The sequence below is a fragment of the Uloborus diversus genome, chromosome 1 (assembly GCF_026930045.1).
Source record: "Uloborus diversus isolate 005 chromosome 1, Udiv.v.3.1, whole genome shotgun sequence".
Lineage (NCBI taxonomy): Eukaryota > Metazoa > Arthropoda > Arachnida > Araneae > Uloboridae > Uloborus > Uloborus diversus.
Window position 1 is genome coordinate 99,441,725 of NC_072731.1, and position 18,954 is coordinate 99,460,678.

Below are 18,954 nucleotides of genomic sequence, written 5' to 3' on the forward strand. Positions count from 1 at the left end.
TTCGAGGGGACGTGAAATTGAATGTTAATTAATGTTTTCGTTAACTAGCGTCCTACGTGGTTGAGGCTGGGATATTCGTGGCCCTCGTAAAATTTGGATTTTTTTAATACCTGGTTCGACCCTGAACTCGAGACCGTTCTTGAAAATTTCGGATATAAGTGTGCTACCTTCCCCATCCCGTTACACTTCCTTAAAATTGAAATTTCCAAAATTCCTTTCTTAGCACTTGCTTATGTTATGAAATAAACCTGTGTTCCAAATTTCAGTTTTCCAGTCTCAGTAGTTTTGACTGTGCGTTGATTGTCAGTCAGGACAAACTATTTTATATATACAGATGAAACACTTTGATATGTTATTTTTTCTATATCGTGGTATATAAAAATAGGTAAGCAGAGTATGTACAGATAAATGAAATGCAGTTTTAGTTTATTAAAGTTACTAATTATTGTACTTATTTTCCATGAGGGTGATGATTTTAATAAGTTTAATTAAATTGGAAATATTCGAGACTCGTACAGTAAAAGGTTGGTATTTTTTATTGTTCTATAGTGCCTGGAAAATTTTGCGATATCTTGGGGAGAAAAAAAAATTACTATGCTCCGAAAGTTGATAACAAAAAAAAAAAATTTTTTTTCCTAATATGTAATTCACTCCATTTTGAATTCAAATTTGAGGATAAAATGTTACGTGCAAGTTCACTGGTTACTTCCAGACCCGGTTCTACAAATTTTGGACCCCCTGCAACAAAATCTTAAGGACCTTCTACGGAGGCCAACAGTGTGAATTAAAAATGTTAATAAGTGCTAGTTTTACTCAGTTGGGCTTCTTAAGGATGTGGGGGCGGGGGGAGGGGGTTCTATATCTTGTCAGTAGAAAAATATTTATACAACGACATGAAGGATTTGTTAACATCATCACAAGAGTCAATGTAAGAAGCATCAAGCACTGAAAAATCGTTTTTTTCTCTCCCAATATATGCAGTAGATTTTATATGTGTAATCCATAAAAAGGTGAAAATAAAGTAAGAAAATCTATGCTTTTCAATTAATAACAGAATACACTACGGCCGTTTGTACAACACCAATCGTAATCCATCTTAACATCTAAATTTAACATTCTTCCTGAAGCATTATTTGGTTAAACTGAGATCAACTATGTACAATAATTGAAATAATAAATTGAATTTTCGGCTTTAATTGTACTTGATTCATTTTTAAACATTGTCGAATTCTTAAACATACAAAAATGGGCTTAAAATTTAAATTAGTCATTACATAACATCATTAATTACATATGTAAAAGAATGACCATAAAAAAAAACTCAAAGCATAAATTTATCATTAGCAGTGTGTTTCATAATTTTGTTGCAGCTGTTGATCAAACGCAAATTTTACCATTAATACAAATACTGCTGCAAAAAAAACAGAGTAGAAACTCCTTAATGATCCTTCTTCCACATCTTAATTATATATTAATTACTTTCATTCTACCTTATGATCATTAAAATGCATACAATTAGATTCAAAGTTAAAATTAAAGTAACATAACAGTACTGTTGTTCGTTTTTGCTCTTTGCTATTAGAAGATAGGCTATTTTTAAATCTATCATTTTTCGTAAGATTGGGACATTATAATTAAAATTTTATTCATGTACTTCATTATTTTGTACTTCATTATTTTGTGGAGTTAAAACAAACATATTGCAACCGTTTAACAAGATCTACTATGCTAAGCTTATAATTTAAATTACTATTTACGTGCTACAATGAAGGTTTTTAATCAAGCAATTAAAATTCTCAAAAAAGTTAAATATTCAAAAAAATGCAAATTAAGGCGGATTAATTCAATTTTAAATGAAATAACTTAAGCTTTGAACTATATGTTCAATCAACTTATTTATATTTGTAAAGGACATTGCACTTCTCTTCTATTCATTAAAAAAAAACTTTTGTTTATTTTTTTCAGAATGAATTAGCAAGAATTAGTATGTGACTTAAATTCATAAAAAAACAACTGTTAAAACAAAGAAAATAAACAATACGAAGCAGTCTTAATGCAAAAAAGCGTAAACGTTTTATTTTTTTCCTGCGTTATTGTTTCATGAGTTGCATATGTCTCGGGAAAACTTTTATTTTCAAAAAAATGCCATCTCTTCAAATTTAACCATTTCAAATGTAAACAAAGTCATTCTTAATCATTAAATTATAATAATAGTTATTATACTAATCTGTAATTTTAATATTTACACATAGTTATCGTGACGATTTGGATCTGAGCAATTTTCTAAAGTAGTGGTAAACATCGTTTCTGCAGAATTCAGTATAATAGTTTAAAAACATGCACAATTTTGATTTTAATCCAGAGAAACTTTAAAAAATTAAGCATTGTTTTTATTTCGAAACTAAATTGCTGTCATTGAAAATTTTTGCTTTCCACTTTCATAGCAAGAAAACGATGTTAAACATCGTTATATTTATGTTTATGTTTAAAAAATATACTGAACATAGTATTTTTTGTTGAAGATGTTTAAAAGAGTGATTGAAGATATCTTGTAAAATGATCGTATTAGTTTTTTCTTTTTCGTGAGACACTCCTATTACTGATCAGTAATGAAAGTCTACAAACCATCTTGTAGAAATTCAGTTAACTTCTACAATTAAAAACGAATACTTGTTCGGCATACCTAAACATTTTTTTTTTTTAATTTGAAATTTTATTTTTCGAGTATTTGAGTCTGTAGAGGTAAATTTTTATCAACTGAAAATGTTGAATTTTGAAAGAGAAGTATTTTCGACGCTCTCTTGTGTACAGGGTGCGGCAAAAAAAAAAAAAAATAAAACTCGTACAGAGTTTGCATCATCGAATAAAATTCTATCTATTTTTTAAAATGAGTGTATATTTCTTTTTTCTCTCTCCTCAGTTAGAAATAAATTTATATTCCCCCTCGTAGTTTAAGTTTCTTTTTTTGGAATTCTTACAATGTCAAGCAAAAGATCTGCTATTTTAAAGCAGTTTGCTTGATGTACCTCAGCAAACATTGTTTGATGTAATATGGCGTTTCAAGGAGCCTGAATATGATAGTCGACGTCCAGAAAGTGTACAAAAACGCACAATGTTCTCAGCAACGTTTCTTCTGTTAATCGTAAGGCGCCAACAAAAAACAAGTTTAATTAAATCCCCGGGTTTCCATAAGATAGGTCGTCGGTGATACAGTTATATGAGACAGAACAGTAAGACTAAGGGTAAAAACAGAGCTCAGACAGAAGCTTTACAAGTTCAGAAAATTTCAGTCTTTACTTAAAAACCAGACTCGTGCTGCTCCAAATATGCCTAAAACTTTTAAGACGGGCCGCCGGGGAGAGACTTTCACTGATGAGCAGCTCTTCACTGTTAAATCAGCTCAGAACGACTGAATTTCGTTTGTAGACACTCCATGCACCTTGGCAAATGCTGAACATCGCCAAAATCCGAAGTTGGTCTTGGTGTGTGGCGGACTTTGCACAAGCGGCAGGAAAAATATCTGGTTTTTGTGGATGAGGGAATTAAAATCAATCAAAAAGTGTACCAGCGGGACATTTTAGAAGTTGTTGTACTTTTGTGAACCAATGAGCATTTTGGCAATGTAGACTGAACGTTCCTTTTAGAAAATTCGCACCAACTTACTTTTAAACAAAGACAAGAGCGCAAGTCAAAAACTGCAAGATGAATTTTCCTGACATGATGTCAGTAGATCGGACATCCTACTCGCTAGGTTATAAGTATATGGACCAGTTTCGGAATCTAGGATCTGCCCTATATCACAGAAAAGTTTGAGCTCTCTAAATCAATTTCTTTGGTATCAATAGGATAGATTAAAGATAAGAGAAAAAGACTTGCTGCCAATAGCTGAAAATTTCAATAAGCGGTAGCGCTTCTGTACAACTGCAACGGCGGCCAGTTTGAAAATAATTAAATTTTTTGATTACTTGAGGTTTATTCATATTACTATTAATTTCGTTTTGTTAATTTATTTAAGTTTAAGAAAGTTGAATGAAAAATTGCTTCTCAGGGTTTTATTCCCGCTTTCGGAGTGTCTTTGTAGCCGCTGCTTAGTGTATTTGTACAACTACCGTTGTTGCACGTGACCAAAATTGTTCTAAATAACTAATAATGTACCTCACTACTTAAACTTTATTATTTCTAAAGCAATTTTTTTGCTTTAAAAGTAATGAAATTTTAGTCGTGAGTCAGATTTTATTATGAACCATTTCGTTCAAGTGTAACAGTGTTAATTCTACAATTACAATAAACAATGGAAAAAGTAACAGTAAAAATAACAGCAGATAAACTACAGATAAAGAAAGCTAAAATCACAAACCTACGGCTGTTAATGAGAAGTAAGATGGTGGTCCTGGTCCAATGTCATTCACAGCAGCACAAGAATAATTGCCTTGAGTGGACACCATCACAGGCTTCAGCTGCAACAGAGATCCTGTTTCGTTCAGTGGAACACCCCCTTTGTGCCATTCGAACATACTTGATACTGGATGACCGAGGTCAAGAACACGACATTCTAAAGTAACCGCTCGACCCTTCACCGCTATGTCTTGCTGCTGAAGAATGGTGGAAGCTCCAGGAGTGACTGAAAAAAATGGTGCTTAAGACAGTTGTGTGGTGTAATTCTACATTAGAATAATTTCTTTTTATTCAGTGTTTTTGTTTCGTTTCTCTTCGGAGCTTTTTCTCATATCACCTCTGTCTGAGGCGAAGGCGATTGTAGTGACGTCAGAAAAGACGATATGACGTGTGTGGAGCTTGGGTTTTTTTCTCGTATTATTGGCTGCCGAATATGGTGTGATCTTGTCTAAGAGCTATGATTTGTGCATTCGGTTAACGTTTATTTTTCAACAATAACGGATTAGTGGACTGCCGCATTTTTCTCTTGAATTTTGAGAGGGATTCGAGGCATTTTCCCCATGCTGATAAGATGAGAGCTGGGCTTGTTGAAATTTCTTTAGTGAAGATTTGGTTCCCGCTGCCAACGAAGCAATGTCTGGCCGGGTTTTTCGAATTTGGCCGTGATCTTTGAACGCTGCAGTTATGCCTGCCTAAACGTACGTGAAATTGCGTGGTGGCTGTGTGCTCGGTATTTGTGAATTGATGGCAATGTTATAAGTGGAAGTATGTAATTATACAACGCGGGTGATGTTTCGCCACTGTAAACGCCTGCAAGGCAATGCACGGCAAATGAGGCAAAAGTGTGACATTCGTGAACTTTGTGGAAATAAACTTCATTATTTACTCATCTAAACTCTTGTGCAGATTCTTTTGTGGTCATGTGGACTTATCCTGACGCGAAATCAATTATGGGTGATTATTTAGTTTCATGAAATGTATAATTTAACTTGTGGCGACTAATTTCAAATATTTAAAAATAACATAGTTCGTAAAATGTTGTGGTTTAAATCTAAATTTCCCAGCCACTTGATTTTCACACCTAAACTTTTTTTAATTAATTAATATGAGGTATTTTGATTGTCGTGGTTACAAGACTCTGACTTGGGTTTTCGCACAACATTGTACCCACTATACGTTACGGTAGCCAATCTTATAAATCGTCTCTCACGTCGGGGGAAGCTACAGAAAAGCTGTTTATGGAATATTGAATTAGGAACAATAAACATACAGAGCAAAACACGTTAACAAATCTGTATACAAAGCACAAATGTGTATTCTCATATTATATCACTGTTTATGATAAATGTGCAAGAAACTTACAATGTGTTTCATACATTGAATTTCTTAATCCATCAATGCATACCAAAGCTTATTGAAATATGAAATATTCTTTAAACTGAAATAAGTATTAAAAGTTCTCAAAAAAAGTTGGGTTTTTTTCGTAATAAATGCGCCTTAATGTGATATCCATCTTTCTCAAGTATTCGCTTGAATGCTAAAGTAAAAATAATGATATCATTCATTTATGCATGAATATGAGGTGTACGGTTAAATATATGGCTTTGTCAAATTAATGTGTTGCTATTTCAATTTATTATTAACCTTCTTCAACTTCATTTGAAAATGGAAAACTCACAGTGTACTATTAGCTCTTCGGATTTTGGTCTCAAACTCCAGCCTGCAGCATTTAATCCTTCGCAGGAATAATTTCCACCGTGATGTCTAGTTGTATGTTTTATATGTAACACGTGATCAGATGTCTCGTTCACCATATCTCCATTGCGGTACCATCGAACAGAAGTGAAATTCCTGGGATTTCCGTCTATGGCTTCGCATGTCAGAGTTACCGCAGAATTTTCTCCCCCTTCGGATACGACGCCAGAAGAAATTCTCATCCGAACAACTTGGGGATCTGGAAACAAAATAGAGGAAACTTTAAGATCTTTCAAACATTTTTTTTTTGTTTTAATACAATATAAGGAACAATAGTTAATAGTTAAAATTGTGACTAACAAAGCTATAAGTAACTTTTCATGGAAAGACTGTAATCTTAACTACTTATGCCATTAGTTGTTTTGTATACAATATATATATAAATATATATATATATATATATATATATATATATATATATATATATATATATATATATATATATATATATATATATATATATATATATATATATATATATATATATATATATATATATATATATATATATATATATATATATATATATATATATATATATATATATATATATATATATATATATATATATATATATAAATATATATATATATATATATATATATATATATATATATATATATATATATATATATATATATATATATATATATATATATATATATATATATATATATATATATACATATATATATATATATATATATATATATATATATATATATATATATATATATATATATATATATATTAAATATATATATATATATATATATATACTAGTTGACCCGTGCGGAACTCCGCACTGTTCTTCAAATCGTTTCATAAGGCATTTCGTTCTTTAAAAATTTCAAAGGAAGAACTTTATGAAAAAGAACCGAAAAAAAGTACACGGAAAAAGTAAGCGCACAAGAAAAGGCATGTAATTTGAAGACATCGGTAACAAAACCTCGTTAAAGATAACGTTGTGATAATTTGATCATCGCTCACCTTTTGGTTGTACGTAATTTCAATGCAAACATAAATATCATTAAAAGTGTGGCTGAGTAGGAACTTGTGAAAAAGCAGTAATTGTGCATGTGAAAAAACAGGTTGTGGCAAATACAGTCCTGCCCATGTGAGCATCTGACGGGAAAAAAAGAAATATTAAAGAGATATTTATTGGCACGGATTCGAATTGGCGCCATTCTGATTAACAGAACGACACTCCAACAAACCTAGCAATTGCGTCTTCCTTTTCGAATGCTATTCATTGAAGGAATGCGTAGAAAAAAAACAGCAAAAAAACTTTTTGCCGAAAGAAAGTAATCAGATTATGCGTCTATGTTTTGTCATTAGGCAGCATGATACGACTCAAAATTATTCGTATAACATGGAATTTGATTAAAGAATGACGAATATCTCACGTAGCAATTGAAACAAACATTCTAGAGAAGTAATAAATTCGATTGAAAAAAATAAGTGTTTTTATTTTTGAAATTTTAACAATTTCCCATAGCAGGCTTCTTAAACCTATACGGCTTAAATGCCCGCACTTGTTTTTCTTTTAATCGAACACTTAAAATTCAAAACCGAAACCAGTTGAACTGAGTCTGTTTTTTAAGTAATTTTTCGAACGTAGACAAAATGCTTTTTTTTTTTTTTTTTCAGCCAAAAGCAGAGGAGTAGAAAATGATTTCTTACTAATGACGTTGATAATAATTTTAATGTTTTATATCGCATTCGCGCGAATAAAAAAGTAAGGTTTACTGGGAGAAACTCGTAGTTTCAATTTGGCCGGCGTATTTTTTTTTTTTTTTCATTTGTACAAAAGGTTGAACACTATTATTAGAAAAATCTACATTTCAGCTTACAATGAAAATGTTTTCCTGCACAAAAAGGATTCCCTTGAGGTAAATCTAATAATTTTTTGTTCTTACATTATGCTTAGTGGTCTGGATGAAGTCAAAGCTTTAAAAAAAAGGAAGAACACCCTTGGATAAACAGTCAACTTATCCGAATGATAACTGTAGCCTGCATAAAGGAGTCGAAACACCAAGTAGCATTCCCACTGCATTTATTTTATTACGTCTGTATGTTATGAGTACATGTAATGCGTAATACTAATATAAATTTGATATTATGTCGTACAGCCCAAACTTGCCCGAAGTTCAGATAGTTTATAGCCGAACGCTCTACCGGAAAAAACTAATCAATTTAACCGAACAACTAAGTCCAGTGCTTTTAAGCTTTATTAAAATATAAACACACACACAGGCTATTTTTTTTTTTTTTTTTTTGCGAAAGCAACGTAAAAAAATGGAAAACTGCATTAGAACTTTGCTTTAAAAAAATGCATAAGAACTACAGGCTGCAACAAGGTTTTGAAACAGCAATGGGCGTTTTCGAAAATTTGATTTTTCGACCGTAAGTCTTTTTTTCGTCATTAGCCAGTCTGATAAGTTTTAAAATGAGAGGGGAATAATATATAAGATAAGATAATGAAGATAAATGTTTTTATTTTTGAAAATTTTTACAATTTGTTACAGCAGGCTGTTTGAACCGTTAGAACTTAGATGGCAGCACGTGTTCATCATTTAACAGCACGGTTAAAATATAAAATAAATTGAACTATGCTCTTTTTTAAGCGTAGCTTTTTGAATGTAGTAAAAATGTGATAAGCTATTTGGTTTTTTTTTTTGCAAAAAGAAGAAAAAATATATATTTTACCCCTCAAATTGAGGTAGTAATTTTTTTATTTGTTCAAAGAGTCAAAAACTCATTAGAAGAACATATATTTCAATATAAGATTTATTATTTTTTTCTGAACAAAAAACGATTCTATACTGTAGTCTGAAATCTTAACCCTGTTACTTATATTTTTGCTTACATTATGCTTTGATTTTCTTACCAGAACCAAAGCTTTAAATAAAAAAAAAAAAAAAAAAACGTGCATTTCAGAAGTAATTTAGCAAAGTCACATTAAGTTTTCATAACAGCAAGGAGCGTTTCCTTCTCATATATTTTATTTCCTCATATTTGTTATTCACTTAATTAAGTGTTCATGTAATGCGCGATATTTCTCTAATTTTTTTGATGCAGATTCTCCGGACGTGGGCCCGAACACGCATTCTCCAGGTTTCGAGGAGAAAGCTCTGTCAATCAAGCTATTCAGCTCTGTCGGTCATGGTGCAAGTTAAAGTTATAAGTTTAACCGAAAATCTCATTCTGGTTCTTTAAAACACGTTTTTCCGCTGAAAAAAACAATTTTTAGACCGTGGGTCTATTTTTCGTCAGTAGCCAGCACCATAAGCTTTAAAATAAGGTGTAAATCAAAGAAATCGATCAAGAATTGAAGAAAATCTGGCGTAGAAACCAAAAACAGGCTACAGAAATAATATATAAGTATATATGTGTGTGTGTAATGACTCAAAGCGTAATAGATATCAATGTCATCATTGACTTTGTCAAACATTTTAATGCCGAATATTTGATCCATTTACTACTAATGTCAATAGTAACTGTTGTATTACACGCTACATTTTTTCTCTGCAGAAGAAATGTACTTGAGCTAACTCGTGTCAGACATTATGTGACATTAACACTTAACACATTTTTTTTTCATTTTTTGCTATGGACTTTTTTGTGCTTTAAACAGTTTTATAAATGATTGTTATATATATTATGTGTGTAAACATATTAGTGTGCTTACTTTTATCAATAAAAAAACTTTTCTTATCAATATGCAACTTCTTTTGCTGTTAATCTAAAAAATTAGGTATTTTTGCATATCCGGAAGTTGAAAGAATCTGCTGAGTTTGACAACTAAGGTTCAAAGATTATAATCATGGCTGCATTAACATTTATGTAGCCATGATCCCACGCATTGCCAAGATCTCCCAATATATATATATATATATATATATATATATATATATATATATATGTGTGTGTGTGTGTGTGTGTGTGTGTGTGTGTGTGTGTGTGTGTGTGAGCAAACCTTTTTTTTCATAGCTTTGGCATACACTTATTTAATGATATACAAATATATTCACTAATTTTGTAAATACACTTGAAAAGTACTGTATAATATGTTTTTGTGATTCGTTTTTACACGAAAAGATTTAATGATTGTTAAACACCTTGTATTGATGCTAAAATCGTGATCTATTCTTATTAAAACACGTGGTAACTATGCATGCATCTTTGTATCTTTCTTGCTCCTGGTGAACGACAGGACAGTGATTATCGAACCAGGTATCGATACTCTCGTAATTTTTCAAACTACGCGTTTGCCAAGATTGCGTATTTGAACGACTTTATTTAAATTTATTAAGATTTTTTTAATTATTAATTAAAAAAGTCTTTTTTTCTTTCGAAAGTTCATTTACTGCTCGGCAAGTGGCCAAGGCGGAAATTAGTCGATGACACAAAGTCAAGCGCTAAGTACATATGTTTCACGTGGCTCAAGTGAAGCTCTTTTTGTATGTAATTTTTTTATGTGATGATTTTGTCAACTTGCATTTAAAAAAAGGATTTTATGTTCCAGAAACGTAAGTTTAAATTATTTCGCTAACTTAACCTGCTTTAGGGGGCAAATAAAAAAGGCGAAGCTTCAATGGTATCTATTTTGTACTTTCACCAATGTAGTTGTGCACAGCCCACTGTAGGCAGTATGGGCAAACCGCGTTATTTTGCGAGTCTGCTGCTAAGACGTAAGCGGTTGTAAGAAGGAGGCAATTCCCCAAGAAGTACTTTTGCAAAGGCGGTGTGCACCAACTCGACGCAGGAGCTTGTGTTAACTTTTTTTTTTGAAAATACCTAATTGAAATCAGAAGTAAGCATATCAGGATTATAAATTTTGTTGGGCAACAACAATTAGCAATACAAAATGAAGCTCTGAAACAAATTATGCTTTTCGTAGGCTGAATATTTTCAAAAATTCAAAGCAGGAGACGGAATAAAATAGATATAGGTAGAAGATAACTTTCTTGGAAAGATATGGATTAAAAAGAGTAATAAATTACTTACATAATACGTTTAGAACTGAAGCCGTAGTTGAATTTCCTCTTCCGAATGCGTTCCGTACGTGACACGTATATACACCAGAATCTTGCCGAGACAGGTTGAAAAGAGCCAGTACTGCAGATAGGGGGTGCCTTGTTTCTAATCTTTGTGTTGTGTCCCTTTGCAACCGACTGCCATCTTTGTACCAAACTATTTCCGTAACGTCAGGAGGATTTGCGTCAAACACACATGTGATGTTTACCATAGATGTTTCTTGAACCGTCACTGTTCCATCGGGTGTGAGGAAAACAGCAGGTGGATCTGTAATGAGAGAAAGAAAAACTTCAGGTATATACGTTAACGCATTGCATAAGAATATCAAAGTCGTTTTTTTTACGTATATGAAGAAACTTGTGCAAGCGCATCACCTTTTTAAAAAAGCTTATTTTCAATTACACCAGCTATAATTTGTTCTTAGTGACAGAACGGATCGAAATATTCCCTTTATATAAAGAAAGGTGGCCCAAAGCTGGGTAGGTTTTTCAAAAAACGCTCTAAAATTGTAGTTTTTTTTTTTTTGGATTTTGATCGCAACAATTTAGGTTTTATTTCCTAGCAGGGTTCTCTTGAACTTCAAAATAAAAAGTGATTATTTCAAACCCAATATTTATTTATTTTCAAACTTTACAAGCATTTGAAAAACCTTCTTTACCCCAACCAGGGAGCCCAAATCGGGTAAGCTTAACTAACTACGATTTGGTACATTTGCCAATTAAATATGAAGTTATAAATGAATAAAATAGCTGACTAGAGCCTACCTGCCATTATAAAAAAAGAGAACAAAACAATTTTACTTATCCAATTTAAAGTCATCACAGTTGTTTATAAAACATAAAGAAATAACTAATTAAATTAATAGACTAATTTTTGCCATCCTAAAAATATCTTATAAAATGTATACTTGTTCAATTCAAATATAAAATCTAAGTCGGCACACATGTCAAGAAATTATAAATAAATATATGATTAAATTTTACACCCGCTTTGCCCAAAGTCACGTTTTTAATTTGAATAGTTATAACCTTAAATTTAAAAAAAGAACCAAACTAAACGACTATCGTAGTTTGTAGGTGGATTGTGTCAGAATAATGTAATATTATTGACAATAAGAAAAATAAGCTGGTCTTCGACTAATCACAAGTTGCAAAACTTCAATTTTGTTTAGAAGTGTATCATTTGTTTTAAATTTTTAAGTCTAGTTGCGTCATGTCGCTTCACAGCTGCTTCGTTGGGACTGATTAAAACTCAGGGGTGTTCATGTAAACACGCCATACGTATGCATCGCCGCTTACACACCATTGGGGGGGGGGGAATATGAAAACATACCCGCTTTGGGTGACCTACCTGATTTGGGCCACCCTCCCCTAAATATGGACGCAGTAGAGCCTCGATCCATCGTTTTTTTTTATTTATTTTTTATTTTTTTAATAAGGAGTACGAGGAAAAATTTGAATGCTTGTTAACCTCAAAACATGAAGTAAATAACGTTTAAGTATCGATACACATAAGGTGCAAAACACATGGCTGTCAAAAATTAGGAAAAAAAGTTAATATAAATATATCTGCGAAGTGAAGCGCTTACAATACGGAGAAAGTTGAACAGTCAACTATGCCAGGAGATTACACAAGTGCAGTGCTAATAGGTGGCGAAATGAGGTTTTTTCCCATAAATGTTACTATGAAAAATAAATTTGGTAACTATATGTATGCCGAAAAAAAGAAAAAGAAAAAAAAAGCGTTTATTTATTTATTTATTTTTTAAGGGTATATTTAATGTTCAAAACTTGTTCAGCATAATAGGTAATTGTTCAGCATAATAGATAAAACTACTAACGCTTCACAACAATAGTGTTTGTTTTAAATTAAGCAGATTTGATCTGATATAAATCTATTTCCGAGTTTAAAAAAATAGTACGTTAAATTTTTCCGAAAGAAATGATTCGATTTTCAGAATGTTTGAAAAAGGTATTTTACTGATGTTGAATAAGTTTTTCTTTTATAACATGATCATAAAAATGCATTAAAAATAATTTATTCATTTTTTGTAAGAATAATGTTTTATATGACTTAATCAAGCTCTTTTAATCTCAAAAAATCAAGCAGAAAAAAACAGTGAAAAAAATTGATACTTTTAACTCAACATAAAACTTGCAATTAAATCTCATCCGAAGCTCTGTCAATGAAATTGTGAATTACTGCTCTTTGAAACAAAAGTTATGTTGTCTCATTAAATATTTTAAACCCAATTGCTTTATTTTAATGCAAATCTTTTCTTGATTAAACCGAAAAAATTGCTCACGAAACTCATCCGTACTTATTCGGTTTCATTCCGTTCCAAAGAATTTAATTCAAATATATTCCCTCAAATGTCTGGGCTTAAGAGAAAAAAAAACGAGCTTAATCTAAATTTATACCTCAATCCCAAGAGATTTTTTTTTTTTTCATTCGCAGAACAAGTGAAATGACAAAATTTTTCTCAATTGTTAAAATATACACGACTATCCACGAAAGTATTATTAAAATGCCATGATTAAGAATGAAGCATTGAAAGAACTTGTTTAGCATAGTCTTAAAATTCTCCTATTATTCATCTGAGAATAATCAAAGCAGCTTTAATTAGTGTGCGAATGCATCTCGAAGAAAAAAAAATCAATACGAAATAAAACAAATTAACATCATCAAATGAGTATGTATTTCGTCGGCGACAGGATTTTGCGTTTTTAAAACTTTTCATTATCAAACAGATGCAAACATTTCGAAGCATACTTGAGTATAAATTAAATGTTTGTACGTTTTTTTTTTGTTTGTTTTGCGTTCTTTGCTTATATTGTAGCTGAGTTTTCGATGTTTTTAGTTAGTTCTTTTTCATGTATAATAAGTGAAAACATACTCATAATCAATTTTGGAACTTTTCTTATGAAATATATCTTTTTTAATTTCGTTTTGATACTTCATAAATAAATATTACTACCTGATATTATTTTGTTCTTTCGACACTTATTTTTGATTTGAAAACCATGTAAGTGAAATAATTACTAATTAGTTAAAGATCAATGTAGACAATACTTGTAAAGTAATGTTGTTAAAGAAAAAAAAAAGAAAAAATACATATCATTGCTTAAATACGTTATCCAAATTTTAAAAATTAGAAGCGGTAATTATTAAATACACTGCTTGACAATTGCTAAGGAACAAAAGATTTATGCAAATTTGTGCCTCAACCAGCTGGCCAATGGAAATAAATTAAGTTCAGGTGGCGTGGCAGATCAAGACTTGTTATCTGTATAAAAGACAGTGCATACACATTCAAGATTTGTATGAAAATTCACGCTGTTTGGGTTTTAACAAAAATAGTGCTGGATGTTAAAAAAGGTTTTTCTCTGAAATTATGTTTGGTTCTCGAAATATTTAAGAGTAAAATGTCAGCAAGACATCATTTGAGTACCTACGATCGTGGACGAGCGATTGGACGACTAGAAGCAGATCAAAGTGTCACCATTGTGGCTGCTGCAGTGGGTGTATCAAAAAGTGCCATTTCTCGATTAAAGAAGGTCGCTGAAAGTGGAAATATTTTGCTAAAGCATGCCGGGGTTCGTAATAGGAACAGCACACTTTCAGAGGATCGCTATGTAGCCCTCGTAGCAAAAAGGAACAGAAATTTGACTCCTGGACAGATAGCTGCAAATCTTACAACCGCTACCGGTACACATGTTTCTGCAAGAACCATCTCATGGCGAGTAAATAATGTTGGTTTGTATGCACGAAAGCCCGTACGTTGCATCCAAGTTCAACCGCGCCATCGTCGGGAGAGATTACGCTGGTGTAAAAAACATGTTGGTCGGGATCGTCAAAATTGGTATAGAGTGATGTTCTCTGACGAATCTCGTTTCAGTGCGACAAGTTATTCTGGTCACTAACTACTGTGGAGAGAGCGTGGAACACGTAATGCACAAAAATTTGTTTGTGAACGTGATCGGTACGGCCCAGGCGTGATGGTGTGGGCAGGCATCATGCACATTGGTAGAACACTGCTTCACGTTTTTGAACAAGAAAGCGTTACGTCGCAAATGTATTGCAGAGAAGTTTTCCCTGAACATCTTCGTCTTTTTAGGGGACTGTAGGTCCAGACATTCTCTTTACAGACGACGATACACGGCCACACAGAAGCATTGAAGTACCGGACACACACAACAAAGTGAAAATATTCTCCGTTTGCAGTGGCCGTTTATTTTCCCGACTTAAATACAATTGAACTTGCCTCGGAGGTTCTTGGCAGACGTGTTGCGCGAGGAACTGTCTCTCCCAGAACAGTACAAGAACTCAAATCCGCCTTGAGAGAGGAGTGGGAAAACATCCCCCAAGCACTCCTCAATAATTAGTGGGGAGTATGGAAAACATATGTAAAATGTGCATTAGTGTCCCTGGTAATTATGCATCATATTAAGGTACTCATGTCTCCATCATTCTGACCTAGATCATTTTTTTTCCGGTTGTTTGAAAACCATCTTAGTAGGATTATTTTTTTTATTTTTAAGTTTTTACTTCGCTGATGCAGTAATATTATTTTGTACTTATAATAAAGGCACATTCTCCCTACTAACTTTATACTTCGTTCTGTTTCTTTAATCATTATCTATTCTTAACTATTCCTAAAAACGTAATTGTTCCTTAGCAATTGTCAAGCAGTGTATTTATCTCTTGTATGGATTCAAGTATAGGTCTTTTACTCGGGAAAATGCATTTTAAATCACAATTTTATCAGTGAGAAGCAAGGGATGTAAGCGCCAAAATTTGAAATTTAGATATAACCAGTACAAATGGTAAGTGAACCTATCCTTTTTTGGGGGCAAGACATAGTACTAGTATCCCTGGTAGGTGCTGCTGTCCAGCATTCTTTTGAAAAACTTTTCAGTAAAAGCCGACCAAAGACCGGAACTTCAAACGTGTTTTACACAAAACGTAAAACTTTACACTTACATCCCTTTGCTTCTCACTACCTCAATTCTAGATTTATTTAGCAGTGGCCCAAATTTTACTAGTAGTCCTTATTTCCACCAAGGTAAAATTGTGGTCCGATTGTAAAGAAAATATGATTTCATTAGTCAGCAGCACAGTAATACAATTTCCCGGTAAACCTGTTAAACTGATATTTGCTACATATTAACAGCATAGCAAAGCTGTTCTTAAGTTAACACATGGAACACTTTGGAAGTTCCAGCTTTAGCTTCACAATCGTTCGCACACGATGTGCTTCAAAACGGCAGTAGCAGCGTCGATAGAATTATATCAGTGTTCCCAGTCTTTTCCACGTGGACCCCCTTTTTGGCCTTCGGAGCTACCCGCGACCCCATATGATACATCCGTATTTTCTACATTGCGCTTGTGCGACATGATACCACAAGATGTTTATGACTTTTTATTTATGCCTGTTAATGATTTCAACAATTCCAGAAAAGATAGCGGATATAATATTTAACATAAATTCCGACACATTCTAAATTCTGGCAATTACTTAATTTTCTAATTCACCCCAGATTAGTGTTATATCAAGATTCTTTGAAAATACAAAATTTTAAACTGACAAAAATTAATGCAAATGCAATCAACTCAATTTCTAGAAGAACTCAATGACAACTTTCAAATCAAAAATTTAACAAACATACTTGCATTTTATTAATAAAAGTAAACTCACTTAAAATCAGATTTTTTTTTAATGATAATATTTCCCTGCTCAATGGTCTTAGAACTGAAAAGATATTCATTTTAAAACGAGGAATAGCACCGCAACCAAAGGAAAATGCTTCAAAAATCAATTTGGGGTCGCGACCCGCAGGTTGTTATACCCTTGAATTAATTTCTCTGATTTAGTCCCCTTTCTTGTTTCGGTAGTAAGTCAACTGCAGGTAACTTGTATGTAATGGCAACATTGATGCGGTTCACGCTTAAGTGTCAACTTTTGTTTTACCCCCTTGCCTTCACTAGCAATGCGTGACATTTTGACGTGCAAAGAACTTCGTTGGATCATGCCTTTTATCTATATTTTTCTTTTCCTTTTTCTTTATTTTTTTTTTTTTTTTTTGCTACATTTTGAAATCATCGTGATGTGTGCTAACTAGTTTTTTTCATGGCGAAGCAAAGCATGTTTACCTGCAACAGCATACTGTGTACTTCAGTTTAAAAACGAACACCTTTATCCTAAAAATGTGTCGATCTATTGTATCCATATCTTCCTGATAATCCCAAATAACTTTTAAGTTTACAAGCAACAAGCTTTTATAAATGGGGTGTATTTGCTTCTAAAACTACAATTAATTTTCATTTGAAAAAAAAATAACCGCCGTCAGATAAAGAAAAGTTTTAAATACAAAACATATGCAATGCTTTTAGGGTGAGCTGATATTTCATGGTTGTTACCTGTCATATTTTGCAGATTCATTCACTTTTAAAAGAGGACTACGCTACTCTTGAGTATGCAGTTGTTTTCTGTCCAATGTAAGAAATGTACTTCCAGAAACGAATAAGAAAAATCATGACTCAAACGAAAATGCCTCTCCTTATAGCTTTAGTTGATATAGAGACTATGGAAAAATGTGAATGAAATTTAAATAATGTGTTCTGAATATTTCATAGCTCCATTCTTCTTTACTTCTTTTCTCCATTCTTCCAACTGAATTTTCAAAAGCTATTACGGAAATCAAGGAAGGGTATATAGTTTCATTTTTTACACGAAGTTAGCTGGCTTGAATAGACGATATACCTTTCTTTAAAATACTTTTTTTTTCTTTTGTGTTATACTATGAAATATCACAATCACTCATGACTGCCTATTATGATTGAAAGCTTAAAATAACCATTTTATTGGAGAGGGGGAATACTTCAAAAATATCTCTCTTTTTCTTACTCACGGATGTGCAAGAATAGAAAGATGATACCTTCGCCATTTTTCAATTCCCGCAGCTGAGCCCTAACCACAAATACTCGATCACTGTCAAAGATAAGTGCTGGAATGTTCAGAGCCAACTTCCCAACTTTTAAACTCGACATTTTTTTCATTTATTTCTCTTCTAGTTCTTCTCTTTCTGATCTAACCGAAGAAAAACTTGCGGTTTCTTTGAAAAGGAGATGACGGGTTTCTGTCGGCAGGAGCATGATGCAAATATTAGGTTTGGTCACTTTACATGGCACTTCTCTTAACGCAGGGTTAGACAAGGAAAGATAACAGAAGGTGGGCCCGAGTGGCAAAAAGGAAATATGCTAATGGAGTGGAGCACGTATTTTTATTTATTGATTTTTAGGGTCATATTTACAATGAAATAATGTAATTAATGTTAAATTTGTTTTTTTTTCCTTTAACTAAACCATCTTTTAGATTATACAAAAGTTTGAAAAACATTCAAAATAGTTGGTGAGATGCATGGAAAACTCTTACTTGTGTTTTCATTGGACTTTTTTGTTGAGCAATTAAAACATTTTCATTCAGGAAACGGCTACATTGGAGCATAAAAATAACTGCAATATGCTACATTCTCTTGAAAATTTGGAATTAATTTACGTTGCTCGTTCATCATTGGCACACAAATTATTGTTTTTGTTTATTAACTGTTTGAGTAGTTTTTTATTATTTCATAGGTTTATACAGTAGGTACAATTAAAACTGACTAAATTGCAGTTCAAAATAAAACTTAATATCTATTTAAAGCATGCCGCACATAAACAGGATGTTTATTTTATCATCAAAAAATCTCAACACTGCATGCT

The 18,954-nt window shown here is 32.3% G+C and overlaps 1 protein-coding gene across 1 annotated transcript in view; it reads right to left on the reverse strand.

Moving 5' to 3' along the window:
• The window catches only part of LOC129234102 (hemicentin-1-like), a 198,814-nt gene that overhangs the window by 73,451 nt on the left and 106,409 nt on the right, over positions 1-18,954 (reverse strand). The window contains exons 4-6 of the mRNA XM_054867997.1: positions 11,161-11,457; positions 6,074-6,349; positions 4,358-4,621 (exon numbers count right to left, since the gene is read on the reverse strand). Coding sequence (XP_054723972.1) covers positions 4,358-4,621; positions 6,074-6,349; positions 11,161-11,457 — 837 coding nt within the window. The remainder of the gene's footprint in view (positions 1-4,357; positions 4,622-6,073; positions 6,350-11,160; positions 11,458-18,954) is intronic.